This window comes from Stegodyphus dumicola, chromosome 3, assembly GCF_044657685.1.
Source record: "Stegodyphus dumicola isolate Sdum_Otavi_A_Nest chromosome 3, ASM4465768v1".
Lineage (NCBI taxonomy): Eukaryota > Metazoa > Arthropoda > Arachnida > Araneae > Eresidae > Stegodyphus > Stegodyphus dumicola.
Window position 1 is genome coordinate 250,341,209 of NC_140770.1, and position 20,053 is coordinate 250,361,261.

The 20,053-nt window shown below is 31.4% G+C and overlaps 1 protein-coding gene across 9 annotated transcripts in view; it reads right to left on the reverse strand.

The window, feature by feature from the left end:
- Nucleotides 1-464: 464 nt before the first annotated feature.
- LOC118188210 (mitochondrial glutathione transporter SLC25A40-like) overlaps nucleotides 465-20,053 on the reverse strand; it is a 92,064-nt gene continuing 72,475 nt past the window's right edge. For 3 of the 9 annotated variants that reach the window (XM_035358592.2, XM_035358591.2, XM_035358588.2), the window contains 2 exons: nucleotides 8,371-8,503; nucleotides 465-686 (listed from right to left, as the gene is read on the reverse strand). In XM_035358592.2, coding sequence (XP_035214483.1) covers nucleotides 8,394-8,503 — 110 coding nt within the window. In that variant the 3' untranslated portion in view covers nucleotides 465-686; nucleotides 8,371-8,393. Of the gene's footprint in view, nucleotides 687-824; nucleotides 921-2,694; nucleotides 2,920-8,367; nucleotides 8,504-8,632; nucleotides 8,788-20,053 lie in introns of those variants that run through there. The other 6 variants (XR_015040435.1, XR_004758072.2, XR_015040436.1 and 3 more) reach the window with 6 other exon arrangements.

Sequence of the window (20,053 nt, forward strand, 5' to 3'; positions counted from 1 at the left end):
TCATTATATGTTTTTAAAAAAAGAGACAGAGAAAAAAGAAAAAAAAGGTGAGAAGAAATTTTCAATTCTACGTAACAAAGAAAGAAATAGTTTATTAAAAAATAAAAGAAAATTTACAATATTAAACATATGTAACTTTATTGTTTCTTTTTAAAATATAAAGTATTCTTTCCTTATTTCAAATAACAAGGGCAACATCAACACATTTCCTAAATGCAATGTTGAAACAAATCAGCTGAACAGAAAGTAACCTTTTAAAAACTGTTAAACAGTCAAACACTTCTTTTCATATAAAATTTTGTGAAATATTAAAATATAGCTTTTAAATATGAAAATATTAGAAATTTCAAAAGAAAGAATTTAAGCCAAACATATTTTACATAACTTATATATTTAAAAATGTAGAAAAAGTTCTGAAAGGTTTTATTTCTAATATTTATAATAAATAGCATATGCAAGGTGTATTACTGTCTGGGACTATGCTCCTTTAATTCATTTTCTATTAATTTATACAGAAATTTGAAATAGGTTCAAGAAATAAGACATGATGTTTTCTTAAGATATTTCATTTCACAACATGTGTGTCTTCTTTATGTACTTCAACTCACAGGCATAAGCGGTCTTCAACAGATACCTCCTCTAAAAGGGAAATTTCAGGAAAAAGGAGAATTCTTGCAATTATAAAGCTGTAACATAAAAGGGGAAAAAATAATGACACTGAGAAATCTTACCAAATAATTAAATAAATTATATTATTTTAAACACTACTGATACAAAAACTTATAAAGCAGCAATGACCAGTTTTTAATAATGTATTTACTCACACATTTCTCCCTTGACTTTCTACTGCAATGTTCTGAAATTCCTCAAGTTTTCACATAATTTTCTTCTTTGTCAAGGTGTTCATAAAACAAGCTCCCCTAAATTTTAAAATGGATTCTTCCCTGTAATGGTTGTTTTCATCTTACTGATTTGCTTGCATATTTTATGTGCATGGAATCTGAATGATGAAGCAATAATAGTAAAAAGCTTCAAGAAAATGGGGATAACTAACATTCTTTATGGTTCTGAAAATCACTGGACATAAGAAGACAGAGCCACCAATGATGTAGACCAGGGTTTCTTAAACTGTGGGTTGTCAAAATTTTAGCAGTTTTGAAATTTCTTTAACTTTAATATAATAATTTTACAGTTACCAAATATTTTTACACAATGTACCTAAAAATAGATAAAGATAAGACAATACAGACAAAGAAAAAAATGAAAATGTTTCGACACATTCTTTTTAATAAACGTTCATTTTCCTTGCTTTGCATGTGATGCTGTCATTTCGTCTGTTGTGCCGGAGCCCTATGGAAGATCGTCAGCAAAGAGGAACAATAGTAAATAAGTAAATAAAATGACTATTAACTCATTAATAATTTTAAAATTAAATAGTTAATTATTATCAAATTAATTAATAGCTATTTTATTAATGTTTATAAATTGTTATTTAATCAATAATTATTATATAATTAATTTTTATTTATTGAAATAATTAAAGATTGAAGTAATTAAATAAATAAAATTAAATTAAATGTAAAGAGATAAAGTGATATTTAATAAGAGATTTTCAATATAATTTTATTGTTAAAATAAAATTTCTACTGAAATTGTTACTTAGTTACATAAAAGAAGTGCTGCAGCCTTCTTATTCAGTGCTTCGGTGCGTTCTGGCTAGCATTATGATTTATTACAAAAACAAAGAAGCACCGGAGCCGAGATCCGGTGGGCTCCGGCCCAATTTAAGCTCTGATCATGGGGGGGGGGGGGGAGAGTTCTTTTACCATCATAAAAATTAAATATAAAGTATAGCTCATGAAAATTCCAGGGCAAAACAGAATGAGGGTATGAGTGGGTGGAAGCAAAAAATGAAGGGAATCTTAATGAGAGAGAAAGTTCTCTTTGACCGCTGCTCTCTGCTGATATAATTATAGCCATCAAGCAGATGTGTGTCAGGGGCAAAATGACTCCTGAATCTAAGGGTGAATGTATAGCTGCTGGTTACACTTTTCCCCCATTAGTGGATACTGTGGGAAGACAATGTATAGGACATACTTGAGCAGTTTATCTCAGTATTTCACTTTTATTGTACTCGCTGTCACTTAACGCACTTTTAAGAACACAAACTTTCCTTCCTGCGAGAATAACTAACTGTAAGCCTCGATAAGAATACGATGGCATTAGCGAGAAATTACGCGTTCCTAAATAGCCCCCCCCAAATTTATTGCCCTTCTTAAAGGGAAAGGTCGCATGTGAGTGAGGGGACTTTACTTGAACGTCTCATGTTCTCATGAGTTCGTATTTCTAGGGAAATAGAGTATTGCAAAGTCTGCTTTTTGTTAAACTAAAACATTAGGAATTCTAAATTTTTTCCCTTTAAATTGTGGTTCAGTTTTACAAAAAGAAGTACCGAAGCTCATCTTATTTAGGGCTCCGGTGCGCTCCAACTAGAATTGTAATTTATCTTAAAAATTGAGAAGTGCCGGAGCCAGGCTCTGGCACTATTTAAGCACTGAAGTTTGGCACGTTTCTAATCATTCTTCCATGAAGAGCTTTACAGCATCCTGATGTTGCAAAAAAAGATAAAATGCTTCTTTTATCATGTTTAAGAGAATTATTATTTCAAGTTAACAAATTTGAGAAGAATATTACTTTTGTTTCATTTCTTATGTTTTTCTCTCAAATAACTTTTTTGATTCATACGTAATGAATCACCGCATCCATCCATGCTGCTCTCATTGTGTAAATAGTTAGCTTGTCCAGCTAGCAGTTGGAAGATCCATGTTTTGAATCCTGGTGAGGACTTAGGTGATTTTTCATTTCTTGCTCCGAAATACCAAGTACCTGTTGTTTGACTTCTGAATTAGTACCAAGTACCTGTATACATGAAAGATTTGTTTTGACTGCAAACCACTTTTAAAGCTCTTACTATACTACAGCAAAATCTTAAAAGCTTGATCATATAAAGTTTGAAAACTGGTTAATGCTGATGAACTAAAAGTATTTTAATAAAAAATTGAATGAATTTTAAAATTTATTATTCAGTTTGTGGCGATTGAGCAGGCCTGTCTGTACGAGGGTTTCGTAGCTTCATAGCTTTCTCAGTATAAAATACATGTGAGCCAGTTTCTTGTAATAAATTCTTCTTAAGACTAGATGTTTTCATTTTGCAGTACGGAAAAGAACAGACTGCTTCTTTAGAGCAGAGTTTCTTAAACTGTGGGTCTCAACTCCTATGGGGGTCACAGGCCCTGCAGCAAGGGTTGACAAAAATTTTAACAGTTTTGATATTTCTTTTAACTTATTATATTATAATAATTTTACAATTGCCAAATATTTTTACACAATGTATCCGAAAATAGATAAAAATTAGATAATACAGACAAAGGAAAAAAACAAAAACGTTTCGACACATTCTTTTTATAATATAAACATTCATTTTCCTTGCTTTGCACGTGACACTGTCATTTCATCCGTTACTTATTTAAAATTTTCACATTGTTCTATTTCTTAAAATTAGAAATTAAAGTTAATGACCTAAAACTACAATAGTATATTACAGTACAAGTGAAAAACTTGATAGTTTCACTCATGCGTATGTCGGATTTACACAATACTTACGGGGTCCCACAAAATTTTTGTAAATATTATGGGGTCTTGAGGGTCAAGAAAAAAATCTTAGTGATAAAAAGGGGTTGCGACTGAAAAAATTTTAAGAAACCCTGATGTAGACAATAATAACAATAACAATGGCGATTACTTGCAAGGTGCAGCAAACACCATAAACAGTAGTTCCAGCAGCATTAAATGATTTGAGGCTTCGTGAGTAGCAGCGGTTAGCAACAAGATCAGATCAAATTCACGATACAAAGAAGTAGAAATGAAGGTATCTTATTAGATATTGTAAAGTTAATACAGTACAAAGTCGGAGATCCGGACATCCAATATCCGGAATGATCTAAAATCTGGACCTCAAAGCCACCAACAACCATTTTTGTTTTAGGATTCTTTTATGCCCTCATAATAAAACATGCGGCTGTAACAATCCTGATTCTTAAACTCACTTTGGCACTAAATAAAATATCTCATTATTGAAGAAATCATTCAAACATAAATTTGTGCAATCAATAATTTGACTCCATAACTGCTTATCTGATTGGCTTACATGTCAAAACAAAACATTCTGCAAAGAATCGACGATTTTACACTAACTAATATTTTATATCCTTGACGCCAACCTGGCGAATCATTATTTATTACATTTTTCTTTCATCACTGCACGTTTATCAACACATGACAATTTGAGTTATGCTGCAATGCCTAAACAATTTTTCTTATATTAGTATTTGAATAACGAAGACTATGATAATCTTTTCTGTTGACATCATGATTGGCGCCGATTACAAATTTAAGTTAAATGCACTAAGAAATGTTGCCGAGGAAAGATTTAACAAAAAATTTTTTTCATATGCTGAAATTAGATTTTGTTAATGATACTCATAGGCCAAAAGATTACATTTAGTGCTATTTGGGTAAAGAATACCTGATTTGTTTTTCACATAAGGCCAGAACCGGAGCTAGAGCTTGCACGGCTTCATCGGATGGCAGAATTTAGGGAAAAAGAGTCATTAAGAGAAGTTTTTCATTGCGATGACCATGCCCCAATCATCAAACAATTAATGCATGGCAAAATCTGTAGTATGGTTCTAGATCCAGAAAATACCACTACTGATAGTGAAGAAAGTGACAGAGAGGTTATTGAAAACGAAAAAATTTTGATTGACAGGTTAGTTGGAATTCTCAACCCAGCAATTACAGTACTTGAACTTAGTAACTGAATAAGAAATTATATCTGTCTATAGAATTAAAGAGAAAGTATTGCACAAAAAACAAAGCTACTTAAACAACTTACATTGAAAGAAATTTCTACCGTATACGCTCGTGTAATGTCCGCACCCCAACTTTTCAGAAAAAATTTATGTTAAAAAAAGTGACTCACACCACTTTGTCTACACCCCAAAAACTAAAGAATTTTTAACTTTAAAATATATATATTTTTAACATCGCCTTTTTCCCTTCAGTCAATAACATTAGTCAATAAATCTTTAAAGAAAGAATATGCATTTGTCTTGTCTTTGATTGGCGCCAGAATGGAAAGCAGAAACTTTCCTTGCATTCTGTTATTCAGTCATAATAACAGCACCAGCAATCCACTCAGCAGACGTGATAATAAATAAAGGCAGTCCAAACAAGTTTTGACCACACTGGCTTCCAGGAAATACTGTCTGGTAATGAAATTACTTTCCCCTCCTTCCTCCTTGGAGCATTCACATATTTCAAGCTCCCTCTTTTCACTCATAGTACCATTTGAAATTCATTGTAGTTAGCAAGCAGCGTGCTTGAAAAGGGAAAATACAGTGACTATACGGCGGCTTTTAAACTGAAAGGTCGCAGAATTTGAGCAGGAAAATGGAAAAGGATCAGCAGCAAGAGTATATTAGGTGGATGAAAAGTATATATGAAATAGGAGCAAAAAGCATCATCAAGTGGCAGTAATGAACAAAACAAGATGTGCATTTCGTCGTTCGAAATGCAAGTTTCCAAACTTTTTTTTAAAAAAAATTAGTTGCGTATGTTCGTGATATGCATGCTCAAGGGTATGCAGTAACACGGGAAATGTGCCAAACAACAGTGCTTGCTGTGGCATGAGAAGAAGACATTCCTACATCGCAATTCAAGGTGAGTAAAGGCTGGTTGCAGAAAATGATAATACGAAATGGATTTTCATACAGTGCGTCAGAACAAATTTTCTTTTAAAATAATGTGTGCAAGATATTAAAAGAAACAACGTTTATTTAATTTGTGTAAAAGTAAACATTAAAATTGCATGTGTTGGTTAATTTCTGCCTCTATATTATGCTCCTGTGTGAACTAATATGCGCCATGTGTTGATAACGTAAACAGGGTAATTTATATTATATATGTGGATGGGAGAAAGTAAGTTTGTACATTTTAGGTAGCTATTAGACAACGTTAAATTGGGTACTTTTATTACTTATACCATTTTCTTCCATTCAGAACTTAACTTGCCTGTTTGAAATGAAATTTATACCCAAAACTACTCACGAGTAAAATGCAACATTTGAACGACCCGTGTAATGCCCGCACCTGCATTTTGTAATGTAATTTAGCAAAAAAAGTGTGGACATTGCGTGAGCGTATACAGTAATAAAGTAAACATATAAATATGAAGCTTTTTCTTGTAAATTTTCATACCCTTTAGATCATAAATGCTTCATATTTCAGAAATCATGATTTCATATTTTTTATTTTATAACTTCTACATGCCATCTTACTAGATTTAACTGATGATCTAATATCTGGAAAAATCCCAAATCCAGGCTGGTCGAAAAGTCCAGATCTCAGACTTTGTACTGTATTACTATGTGGAACATTACTATTGAAATGCGAGTTCCTATCAAACAAACAATATTGTGATAACAACTGGCAGTTTATCCAACAATACTTTTCATTTGTATGTTGCTACTGTAACTGTGTTCTTCAAAATTAAATTGTTCACATGGTTTTCCCCTCTTGAATTTCATGGGATTAGTAAAAATGGGGAGGAATATACAAATAAATATGGTATTTATCTTATATGTACACATAAAACATAATCGTTAGATTTTAAAAGCACTAATTAGGTTACATGTTATTTTAGCTATAAATTATCATTTTGAATAAATATTTCTAAAATCTTCATCAATAGCTTACAGTTGTCTAAGGAGTTGTGAAAACAACAGACATTACTTAAATATTTTTAGCATAACTCCTTGGTTATTTTGCCATATGATTTATATAATAGGCTTCTAACATTTTGATAAAACAACACACATCATTTTCAAAGGATTCTATCCCCTCCCCACACACACAAGAGACATAACTAAGACCCTATTTTATAAAAATACAGTTAGAAAAATTAACTGTATTTTATAAATGCAGTATCTACACTTGAATTTGGAACTTACATATACAGGCAGCTTTCCCAGATGTCTTAAATTTCCTTTTCTAGCATTTTTAATATGACAAAAACACGATACTACATCCTTTTTAACATGAGAAAAACCCATGATATTATATAACTTTTTAATCTAGAAAAACTTGCTTCCTAAATAGCTATGTTCTATAATAGTTTTAGCTTCAAATTATCCCCAGTACTGAACTGTCTTGCTTGAGTCATCATTTTAAAGGCATCAGGAAGAGACAATTCAAAAAATATTATTGAAATATGAAAAATGTATGAGAAACATAAATTTAACAGATACAAAATTCTATGCAAACTCCCAGCCCATCATAATTGGAAGACCCACACAATTTTTGTTATTCAAAACAGTTAGAGACAGTACCTGTTTAGCTATGGTACAAATCTATCATGCTTATTCCTGGCCCACCTTACCAACAAAAACTTGTGTTTACCCTGGCTAGTATTGCTGCATTTTGGAATCACAGAATCCCTTACTACTTGACACCCACAAAATATGACTATCATTGAAGATAAGCAGAAGCGAAGTGTGCTTGAAAACCTCCAAGTTTTCCTCACTTGATATTTAAATTACTCGCTTGATACTAATGCTACATGATGCATGAATTCATTGCCTTCCCTAGCTTTTTCAAAAACCAAGAGCTTTATTACATTGACACAGAAAAAAAGAATACTTCTGTAGTGGACTTTTTATAAGAAAACTAGGTCAGCTTTTACAGCATACAAAAGCAGACAATGAAAATGCTTATTAGAACCAGCCTGTTCATCCAGAAAAATTATATGTCCTCTGTCGCTTTAGGACTCATTTGCGGCAACGCTAAATGGAACCAGAAGCACTCTCTGCAAAAGCTGAATAATAATCATAATTTCATTTAAAACATACTTCAAAGAGGTAAAAGTTTTATTGAAAATTGTTATCTGCTGTGTTTATCTAAACTTCAGTCAATTTTTCAAAATCAGTCAAAAGTATCCTGAACTCTACCTAAAGATGTTATCTTCATCTAAAAAAATTTTGTTCTTTCTATTCCTTAATGCTTATATAATTTAATTTTCTCATTTTGACATTAGACATTACTAATAATAGCATAAAGTAAATATGTAACTTTTCCTATACATTAATTGGGATTATTTTCATTGGAAAGCAGCTTAAACTGTCAATATAAAAAATGCATTTTACAGAAGAAAATAGACATCAATGAATACATGTTCAAAGTACCAACATACAGAAAAGTCATTATTCTATGCTCAACTAAATTTTACTTCCAAATATTCGTGAATAAACTTACCCTAAAGATAATTTGCAAAGAAGTTAATCTTTTGCTTTTGCTCTTCGCTTTTTGAAGTAACTCTTTCCAAACTCATAAGAAGAAATCATTATGGCACACGATGGAGCTACTTTCATTATTCGGGGAAGTAAACCTATTAAACAGTCAATAACAGAATTCAAATAAAAATATTATTATCTAATACAAGCATACATGACTACAACATGATTTCAATAAAACTCTGCACAATTACAAGGGATTTTCAAAGAAAGCATTTACTCACACCTCTAAAAAAGGAAAGTCTACATTTGTAAATACATTATTTGGATCGGCTGATTGACAAAAGCATGGCATGGCTTACAATTAAAATGCAGGTACTTCAGTCAGAGGGTCTGGGAGTAATATGTCGCACATAGCTCCTACCTTTTCTTACTTTATCTGTATAAAATAATACAGGATTGTCACTATTTTTAATTTCCCAGCGAGAAAATATATTCATAAAAACTACTTTAAAAGAACAAAGTGTATTAAATTAATTTTCTATGGCACACACCAAATGAAAGGCAATACATAATTTTATCAAAAATATACAGAACTAAAATTTTATTATTATTCAAAAACAGAATATCGCCTTATCTAAAAAAAATTAGCAAATATTGAAATTTACATAAAATTTAGCAAATTACAGAAAGATTATGAAAGTTAACAAAATGTAGTAAGTTCAGTAGTGATAAGTTCCTATTCATTCAGTGACCACAATAACAAAATATTTTGTTTCCAATGAGACACTCCATTGCTCAGATCAACTTATACAGTAAATATGTTACTTGAACATTTTAATTTCATTTACATTAAATTCAAGAAGAGCAATCCAGACTTTTGCAAATCCATTGCCTTAAAAATCTCTTATAATCTTCTTTACAGTTTTGATGAATTTAGTAATGCCAATATAAAATAAATCAAAGTTTTTTAATTTGCAATGATAAAATTTGTATGCTCTTACATTAAAACATCCATACACAGTTGCAGCTTAAAAAATATTAATTTTTTAACACGTAAATAAATGAGAGGAGATATGAAACTGGTCATCCACATGAATAGCAGAGGGTAGAAAAAGAATATCAGCAGGTAGTTGCTTCCTCTAGAAATGACAGCAAAATTCCTACTAATAGTATTTGCAATTTCTTCTGTTGCGCTGATCATTCAGCCAATTTTTTCCCAAAAAGAAATGCGAGTCTTTTGGGGGCATTTTTTTAACTCTTTCCCATACTTTTTTACTTGATGCAGAGGATCCTATTTCAGACACACAGGATATCCACGAATCCTTCTAACTTTTGCACCTCACTCTTCTTGTATTTGCTTTAGCATTTTTGAAGGCAACAAAATTTGTTAAAATGTGGTATTTATGAAAAACTCCCAAAGCATTTCTCTGTTGCTTCAGCATATCTTGGCATTCACAGTTACACCATTGGTTTTGAATACTTTAAGACCCGTCCACACGAGGACGTTCCCGACGTAGTTGACGTAACTTTTTTGACGCCGGCGTAAATTCGCGTGACGCAGAAGACGTAAAACCATGGAGGTAGGAAAGGGAGGAGGGGCCATTCCGCGCTAGAAGTGAAGCACTGCTTTGAAGCTTGGGTCACCAGACGGGGTGTTCTTTGTTTACATTCAGAAGCTCGCTTAACAAGATTCTGATAGTATTTCGACACACGACAGTTCCATAGAAATCGAAAAAGGGACACTCTCGCATGAAAGAAACATTCATAGTGTGATGGATAATAGCAATTTGTATAGTTTACTGACATTTACGCAAAAATCACATCTTGGTTATTTTTCGATAACTAACAACAGCGATTTTGATTATGAATTTGTTTTATAAAATTCTAAGCTGTTGCACTACAAAAATATAGATTTTAAGAAAATTTCTAAAAGAGATCTGCCAAAATTTATTTTCTAGAAGATTTGAAAAGTTTGAAACTTGATGGCTAAATGTAAATATAAAATTATGTATGTTAAAATATTTGTAATTAGGCACATAGGTCAGATTAAGTTTTTATTAAATAGAGTAATGCATGCAAGGGCTATCTGCCTAAAGAGAGAGATGCCATCGTGGAGGAATTTTGAAGAAAAACTGACCTTTGAGTGGGTATTAAAAATAATACTTATAATTTTCATTCAAATTATATTCATATATATTTTTTATGTAAAACTTTCGGATGTATGCTAAATTAGTGTAAATTACTTTACACGAAAAATATAGTGAATGCACAGAAATTAAAGATTTGCACATGCCGGAAATGATAAATAGGAAATATGCATGGGTATTTATGCATGTGCTTGCAAAAAGCATGTATCTGCCTTTGACAAAATACTTAAATATTCATTAAATTATTTATAAATGTATTTGAAATGAAGAATTTATTCACTTATAAACAACTGTGAAAGTACTGTGAAGAAATCTAATGATTAAATTTATCTAATTTATAATAATTATAAATGTTATCTAAATATATAATAACCTTAATATTGAATTGTAAACATAAATTGAAATCCTGTTGACAAATACGTTATAAAACTATTTAAGCAAGAATTGTTCGTATTGGAAAGCAATCTGTTAAAAGGTATTGTAAAGCAAATGCTATGAGATGCGCACTTAAGAACGTAATAAAGAGTTTTGGAATATGTATTGTTGAAATGAACGGTAAAAAAAAAATCTGATAAGTATAATTAAAAGAATTATTCCCTTTACATTTTATAATAACTCAGTTACAAGTTTTAAATAATACTTAAAAAAAAAAAAAAAAAAAAAAAAAAAAAAAAAAAAAAAAAAACTTATTTTATTCCCTTTCAGAAATGTTCAGAGAAAGTCAAATACTATTTAATACCTATTTAATTATTAGGAATTAGCGAAATACTTATTTAAAGTATTTCGCTAATTCCTAATAATTCTCTAATTTAAAATGAACCGAATAGAGCATTAATTATAAATTGACTTACATTTTTCAATTTAAAAGAAGCCAAAAAATCATGTCATATTTAAGAAAGTATTTTAGGAAGAAGCTCTATAAATAGAAAAGAAATAATGCATAATTTTAATTTTAATAATACAATAAACTTTGATCTTAATTTTTGTACCTTAACCGAATAAAATCAAATTACCTTAATTTTTTTTCTAATGTAATTAACGAAAACTTGTGAAAATATTTCATTCAAATTAAACCATTCTGAGAAAACTGTCCTGTGAAAAGTATAGCATTTAATTCCGTTCAGAATGAAATGTTGTTTAAAAATATGTTGTTTTCACATACTTAGGACTCTGAAGTGTTGTAGGAAAAGAAAATATATACATTTATATGTATATTTGCGACGTAATTACAAAATATTTACACTCGAACGCGTCAAATCCCATAGAACTCAATGGTAAATGACCCAATGTTTTGGTCACCACGTAGGGATCGCCGGTGCTTCAGAGCAGATTACGGAGAAACTTGTTTAGGGCGACTCCATCTTACTTCCTACCTCCATGTGTAAAACTGAGTACGCTCCTGTTCAGCGTTTTCGCCCGCGACGCGCGTGTATAACCGATAGCCAACCGAGTTCTTATCATGTGTCATAATCAGAAAACCTTCTCGCTTACCCGTTTCAATATGGCGTCAGAACCACACAGAGATGAGTTTTTGCTTAGAAATATCATAACTGTATACAGCAATAAAATAATCAGCATTGTTCACGCCATCTTCAGATTTCTCAAACCGTACATATTGGTATACATTTAAAATTCTCATTAAAGGGAAAAACTATATTTATAAAGCAATGATCCGACCAGTATATCCATATGCTTCACTTATTTATAACACCGTAAGTAATAAGAACCTAAATAAATTACAGTTTCTACGAAATCAAAGTTTCTGCCTTACAAAATTCTCCTTAATTATTATAAATATTGGCTATATCATATGTAATAAAAAGCTCTATAAATATCCCAATATTAAATACACCAAAAACTAACTTCAGCAATATAACAATTTCTAAAATAAAGCAGTTGACTGTGAAAGAGTATTCAATAAAATACAATTACGAAATTTTGGAGGAAAGTTACAACTTGTGTCATACAGCAATCATTTATTGAAATTTAATTAAATTACCTTTGCAGTGACTTCTACTTGTTACATTATTTTTCACAAGCACTGCTATCACAGATAGCTGAGTGGTCAGCGCGGTGCTTTGGTGGCAGAGGAATTGAAAGGTGGCGAGTTCGATCCTCACCCGTAGACGAATATATAAATAAGTTAGCTATTCTCATTTTTAAACGTGTTTCTTATATTTAATCATGAATCATTATATTCTTATTTTACCTATTATTATTGTTTTCATTTCTTATTTTATTTATTATTATTATTGTTTTTAATTTAGTTTAAAAATGTGCAGTGTAAATAAAAATCCTTATGTAATAATATATCTGCATCTCTTTATCATATATCATCTATAAATTCTCTCTTTATTTTTACTTTATTGCATATTTTATCATGCACATAATTTCTCATAAACTGTCCAAAGTTTGAACCTCATTCTAAATTCAAAAATAAATAAGAAGAAAAATAAAAGGCCAAGGGAGGGGGAGTTAAAAAATTATGAAGTTGGCTTTATTATATGGTGGATGGTGTATATAAAGAGAATTAAGTAATTTAATTCTCTTTATATACTGTATTCCAAACCAATTTTATAAATCGTAATTTTCATACAATATAGAATCTGCAAGTCTGTCAAATTGGTCGATACTCATTCTGAAGTAATTAAAAAACAAGTAATATACCAAAAAAAAAAAAATTATGTCAATTCCTACTTAGGTACACAAAGAAAAATTTAAAAAATACAAAAATAAATAAATAAATAAATAAAAATACAAACAGAATATTTTTAAAATTAAAAATTTAAAAAAAATTTAATATGTGAAAAAGCTGTATTAACATTGTCATTCACTACAAGTTTAAAAAATTGTATTTGAACTTAAGTGGATGAATAAAAAGCATTTTATGTACTGAAAATTTCAACAAGATATAGGGAGAGTGTGAGCTAATAGTAGGAATTTAATAATTCCGGATATTTCTTTCGCAAACAAGGCAGTAAAAAAAAAATCTCTTTGAACAGGTCGCTCTAAATAAATCTTTCGGACCCATTCTTGCCATTTTTTGCGGTTTTGCCTCTGCTTAATAATATCACTTAATAGTAAAGTTTCAGCTATAAAAAAAAAAAAAAAAAAAAAAAAAAAAAAAAAAAAATCATCTGATTCGGACAACTTGCCACAAACATGCAGAAGCACAGCGAAGTAATAAGATACAGCTCTGTTGACGCTATATTACAGCGTCACGTGATTTTTGCGCAAAATAACTCTATTGTTAAGACATTAACAACTCTATTGTTAACAATAACTCTATTGGTTAAACGCACTCTTCGCAAGCGTACTCGTTTGGACGCTTTTACGCTGGTAACGTAAAAGCGCGTTCGTCAGCTACGTTTTGAGCATACTCGTGTGGATGGGCCTTTAAAAGTTTTGTTGTTGATGTAATCGGAACAGAGATAGTAGCTGCCTGAATAATGATATCGTAATAGCTTTCATAGCATCCTCGATTGGTACATCTTTTACCATTACTTCTGGGATCTCTACAAAAGACCATAAGAGTTCCCAGTCTGCCCTATTAAGTATAAAATGGGGGATCTTGACATGGGATTTACTCCTTGTACAATAGATACAAAAATGGGAAAATGGTCACTGTTGTAAGAATGATTTGCAACACTAAATGTACAAAATGGCAAAAGAGATGGTGAATGTATGGCAAGGTAAAGAGAGTGAAAAGTCCTTGTAAGCTCATAGAAGTAGGTATCTAATCCATTATTGAGAAGGCAAAGGCAATGATCTTCATTTCCTCTACCTCAATGATTTGTGTCCTTACTTCTCCAGAGTGGGCTATGGCCATTAAAGTCACCTATTATTACAAAGGGTTTAGGTAGTTGCTCTATTAGGTTATCTAAATCACACTGATTGATATGATGACTTGGAAGCAACTAAAAGCTACAAATTGAAATTATACTCCATATATCTATTCGAAGCTTGGAAGATCGAACTTGGATAGTCAAGTGAAGTGAGGAGGCCTACACTGCCACTGACACACTCACCTAGCGGATTGTCTTTCCTGATAAAAGAGTATTTCCAAAGTTTAGTTTGTTGCATCAACACTATTTTTTGAACTCCTGAACACACAGGATGATGTAAATCAATCATATGTTTGATGTTAACGAGATTTTGATGCCGGCTGCAACAATTCCATGAAACAAGGGTGGCCATTATGACAGCCGTTTACATTTCCGTTGCCATGTTTTTGTTTTACATGATAATAGGTGGCTCAGAATGTCAAGTCCCTCTTCCATGTCCAAATCAGAATTTAAATCTTCAGAACTGATGCTCCCAAAGAAGCACACACTTGGATTCCTGGGAGGTGTTGAAATTTTCCTTTTTCCTTCATTATTCTCAGCTTTATTATCCTTTATTTCTTTGTTAAAGGGTATTTTGATAATATTGTGTATTGTTTTCTGTGTTTTGTTTCATTGTATGTTTTGTACTGGCTATTTTCTAAATATGCCTACTACTGTTTGCATGGCTACTGATGTGAAAGATTTCACAGCAGTGGCATAAGATATATTCTTCTGCGGCTGCGTTTCCATAGTTTATATACTTGCTTCTACATTTGAAATATTTTTAGTTACTTTTATTGTCTGTGCTTCCATTCCAATTTCCATTTTTGGTGCTGCTTCGAGAATGTCATGAGCTCCCCTTTGCAATTTGTACACAGTGAATCAGCATCCCACTTATCATTGCAGTGGCCTTCCACACTGAGCAACGTGCACATGTGAGTTTCTCATGACAGAATTTTGGAATGACTGAAAGCATCGTAAAGAGTTTAGTATATAAGGTCTTACAGAGCAATTGCAGGTATCAGGCCTTAATACCCTTTGGCAGACAAATTGAAGATCAAGATTATATGTTTAGTATTGAGCAATTGACTTTCTTTGCACACCTTCATCCATCTTGCTGCACAGACATCCTAGTCACACAATTCAGAGACTATTTCTTCCTCTGAAGGAAAAAGAAGGTTGACCTCTCATATAACACCACAATAATAATTTAGGGTTTTATGAGCTGACACATTTATATCGATTTCTCCAAACTTTTTTAATACTAGTAAGATCACAGATTGGGTTACAGAAGCAGTTTCAATAAGGTCTTCAGATAGCAGCCATTTGATATTTTTAAGTTCTCCAGTAGACTACTTGATATATTGTATAAGAATAGAAGAAAGTTTTTTAAGCTCACCTGTAGAATTGCTTATTTCAAGAAAATGGGGTGGATAAATTTCAGCATTAGCATTTACATTTGTTTCAATTTTTTTTATGATGAAACATTTTTAACATTTGTTTGAGTGTCAAAGGCCATATTTCAGACAGAAATAAAAGATTCAGATGCAGCAGCATTACTCACCATGGAGTCCAACAAGGGAACACAGAATCTTGTGCAAGGATTAACCGGATTTATACACAATCCGAAGGCCCACAGTCTGGTTTCCAAAAAGCTTAGCCCCAAGCCACTGACCCTAGTGACCAGCCGACTGACACTAAGGGGGAACAAATAAGTGCCCCCCATTTCAATCTCAAGTACAGACCAAAGTATCATGTTGGGGGCAGTACTCCGCTCCTTAACTACCAGGACCCTCTTTTCCTGCCTTATGGCTCACACCACATGGCAAAAGTGCATGCAGTTTTCTTCTCTGTGAGAAACTAAAAGGGAAGTAACAGAATCTCACTTTCAGCCCCAACATTTCAAAAGGGAAACCATGAGGCAGGAAGAAATGGAAACAAAACAGATAAGGAAAGACAAAAAACAAAGGAGGAAAGATCGCTAGGGCTCCAGTATCGTGACCCCGTCTCATCAAGAGGGTTATCCCTTTGAGGAATAGGGTACCTCGGAATTGCCATATCCGTACTTACAAACAGTGAGCCCCTGACAGGAGCTCTCATTATGATGTAATTAAATCCTTAATTTTGCATTCATTTCATTTTTATGTTGATTCACTTTTCAAATAAAAGGATACAGCTGTCAAATGTTATCACCATGCCTTACATTTAAAGAAATAATACAGTGAATATAATAAGAAATACATGACAACAGTTAATCAGGAATTCTAACATATGTTCCTTTCAAACATTCTGTGACTGTTAAGTCACTAATTTGTGAACCTAACATACTATATAACTAGAGTATATAGTACGATCAATGTGATATTTCTAAATCCAAGCACAAAATTGGTGTTTACATGAACATAGTTATCACTGCCCATTGTGTGGGAGAATAGAATAATAAAAAATTTGTAGTACTTATAATTAATATTAAGCCATAAAGCCATAGTTTACAAAATGATTTTAATTACAAACAATCAACTGGAAGTGATAGTTTACTTAAAGCTCGTTGCCATGTCTATGTTCTGCCAATTCCATGCCCTAACATGGAATTGGCAGGAGATCATAAGCTGGCCACGTGATTTCTTTTAAATATAACTGAACTTCTAAAAAGAGGAATGGAAGAACAGTTATGTTTTTAAAGAAAGTGGTTGAACTGTTTAGATCATTAATGCGTGTTAAAAAAGAAAAAAACAATACTGGGTTGATAAAATTACATTTAATACAAAGTTAAATAAAATACTTTTTGCAAGAAACACAAAAATTGAAAAACTCTTGTTTTCCTTTCCTCCAAGATGGATAACTTTTGTTAACTGATTATTATTTAAAACATGAACTATGTTTTATTTGTGAAAAACTAATCTTTATTATTAACATTTTGGGAAGGGAGGGGTTATTTTTCAAAAAAGGTTTATATTCTCCATGACCATTTTTACTTTCTCTCACTTTTCAGAACTATTCTGAATTTTTCAGAGAGTGGGAACCCCATAACAATCAATGAATTAATCAAGCAGTTTCTACTATGATTTGGTAAGGCAACGACAGAAATTTAGCATGGAAATACCTTCATAAATTCAACACAATTACAAACGACGTGTCACATAATAACAAATTGTGTCAAATTTGAAACAGCTAGCTTCAAGTTGACAGTATTTCAATCAAGATGGCATGGAAGATCTCGGCATGCACCATATAGAATGTGTTCATAAAAGTCCTTACACAGTCTTTAGTTTCACAGCCAGTCAAAGACATGTTCTATTCTAAACAGCTGTAAAAGTATTTTAAATGACACAAATATTCCTGTTACAGTACTTTTAAATTAAAAATATATAGGTCTACAAAAATTATGAAATCTAACATTTGACAAGGTCTATATAGTTATTTTTAGTACAAGTTCATAATAATGCCATGAATTAGAACATAAAAAGTGCAATTCCTATATGACTAAAATTGGCAAAAATTTCCTTGAGATTTTTTTCAATTTTTTACTGCCAGTATTAATTTTTTTTTAAGATATTGGTTAAAAAATAAATTATGCTTATCTGAAGTTAACATTTTTCCTATTTAGTGTCATTCAATGATATTCCTTTTAAATTAAGTTTAGCTTTCTTTAAATTTATAATTTTGCTACACTTGTTTGTACATCGAAAACATTTTCTCACAAATAATTCATAAATTTCCAAATGATAATAATATGCTAATATATTGAAATGAAATTTTATAATTTTAGAACTTTAATCTCTTCCATACTAAAGAATGCTTTGTACTAGAAATATTTTTCATTTCTAATTTATGTAAATAATGTTACAAGTCAGATATATGACAATACTTAGTCTGTTAATTTTTCTAGATCACAAGTTCTACAAATTTCTGAGAACATGATTTCCTTTAAAAAAATTGTATTGATCAAACCTTTTAAGGCAATCTGCATCCCAATGATTATCACTTAATCTAATAACATGAGAACCAATTTCCTAAACAGATATTTCATTTTTAAATAAATACAAATTTAAATATTTCAGTATTCATTACATACGACTGTTGCATTTTCAAGAAACATGACCTCAAATTTCAAAACTGAATATCTTAGTCAAATTTTGTCATATGAAAACAAGCATTTTTTGGTACTTTTCCGCTTCGCCGGCACAAATCTCACCAAGCAGACTTTATTGGCAACAACATATAGTATACACATAACAAATGCTAATTGTAAGAATTTTTTATTTTGAATCTCATTATCATTATTTTTTAAATTTTAATATAATTTAAAATTTTGTAAAAAGCTAATAAATTTATAAAAAAAACGTTAATTTAAGAATTTACTATGCTTTCGTGGTTCAGCATCCTGATTCGTCGGTTCATATCACGTGACCCCCAAGTGATCTCATCTCACGTAAACTACACTACAAAAATCTAATTCTCTCAGTAATTATCTACATTAATTTGAAGTTAAATTAATTTGGAATACAAGTTTTTAAATGCAAGAATTATTTCAATTCGTACTAATAGCTTACTCAGAAATTATGTAAAATTATGTAACTGCAGTGTTTTACCTTGTTAGTGCATTGTCATTAGAATTGATGAATTTAATCCTTGACCTTGCCTTTTCTGCATTTTCGTCTTCGGGTGAGCCGTATGATTGCATCATAATTGACTTAATTACCGCAAATGGTCTTAGGGCATAAAATTTAACTATCTAGGCAAAACTTCTATGTAATTGTACACCAGTATTGAGAGAAACAATCAATATGATAAGAAATAGCTGCAAATTGTTTTGAAAATGAGACTTAAAAGGTTACCAGGGAGGATATTCCGTTTGGCATCAGTTTTACTATTACTGGCGATTTTATCGCCTGTGCCGGCAAAACGGAAAAGTTCCCATTTTTTGTTTTATTTTTTAGAATTAGTATAAATATTTATCAACTATGATTTGAAAAATTATATGAAAAGTTGGATTTTGTAATTTTCACAAAATTTATCTTTTAATTTTAAAAATGCCACAACAAGAATATGTTTCTTTAAAACAATTTTGCAGCTGGAAATACATGTCTATTATCAACAGTTGTGAAAATAAAGGATATGTAAGAACTTTTATGGACCCATCATAAAGCAGGCTTATTAAACATGCAGCCCAAATGCTAAATAAGCTCATCTGTTACTACTAGTCACCGATCAAATTGGCCTCCTACCGGGGTGTTAGCCATACAGAGTTTGCATACAGAACTCTTTGAAAGAAACTAGGGCTATGGCAGTAAATAAGTTCTGTTGAACTATCTGAATATAGCTTGGAAACATGCTAATAATGACAGGACACTAATTTAATTAATTCCTCCATAAGGAGTTTTAATGAAATTTGCATATGTTACTACTGAAAATTTGAAAAATTTTGATACAAAATACACAAAAACACCACCTTTAGTAAACAAAATTTTTTAAAAGGAAAAAAAAATAATGAAGAACGAACAGTTGTGGTTTTTTGTGTCATCACAAGGTCTACCAACAAAAAATGTGACACATTTTCTCAAACAGCAAAAAAATTTCCTCCAATCAACTTGAATGCCTCCTAAGGTAAAAAATCAGAGCTTTTTGCCATATTAACCCTCTCACTGCTCATCTCACGATTTCCACGGACAACTCAAATGTAGCAAAATCTGCTCATCCTACGATTTCCGCAGGCATGCGTTTTTCTTCC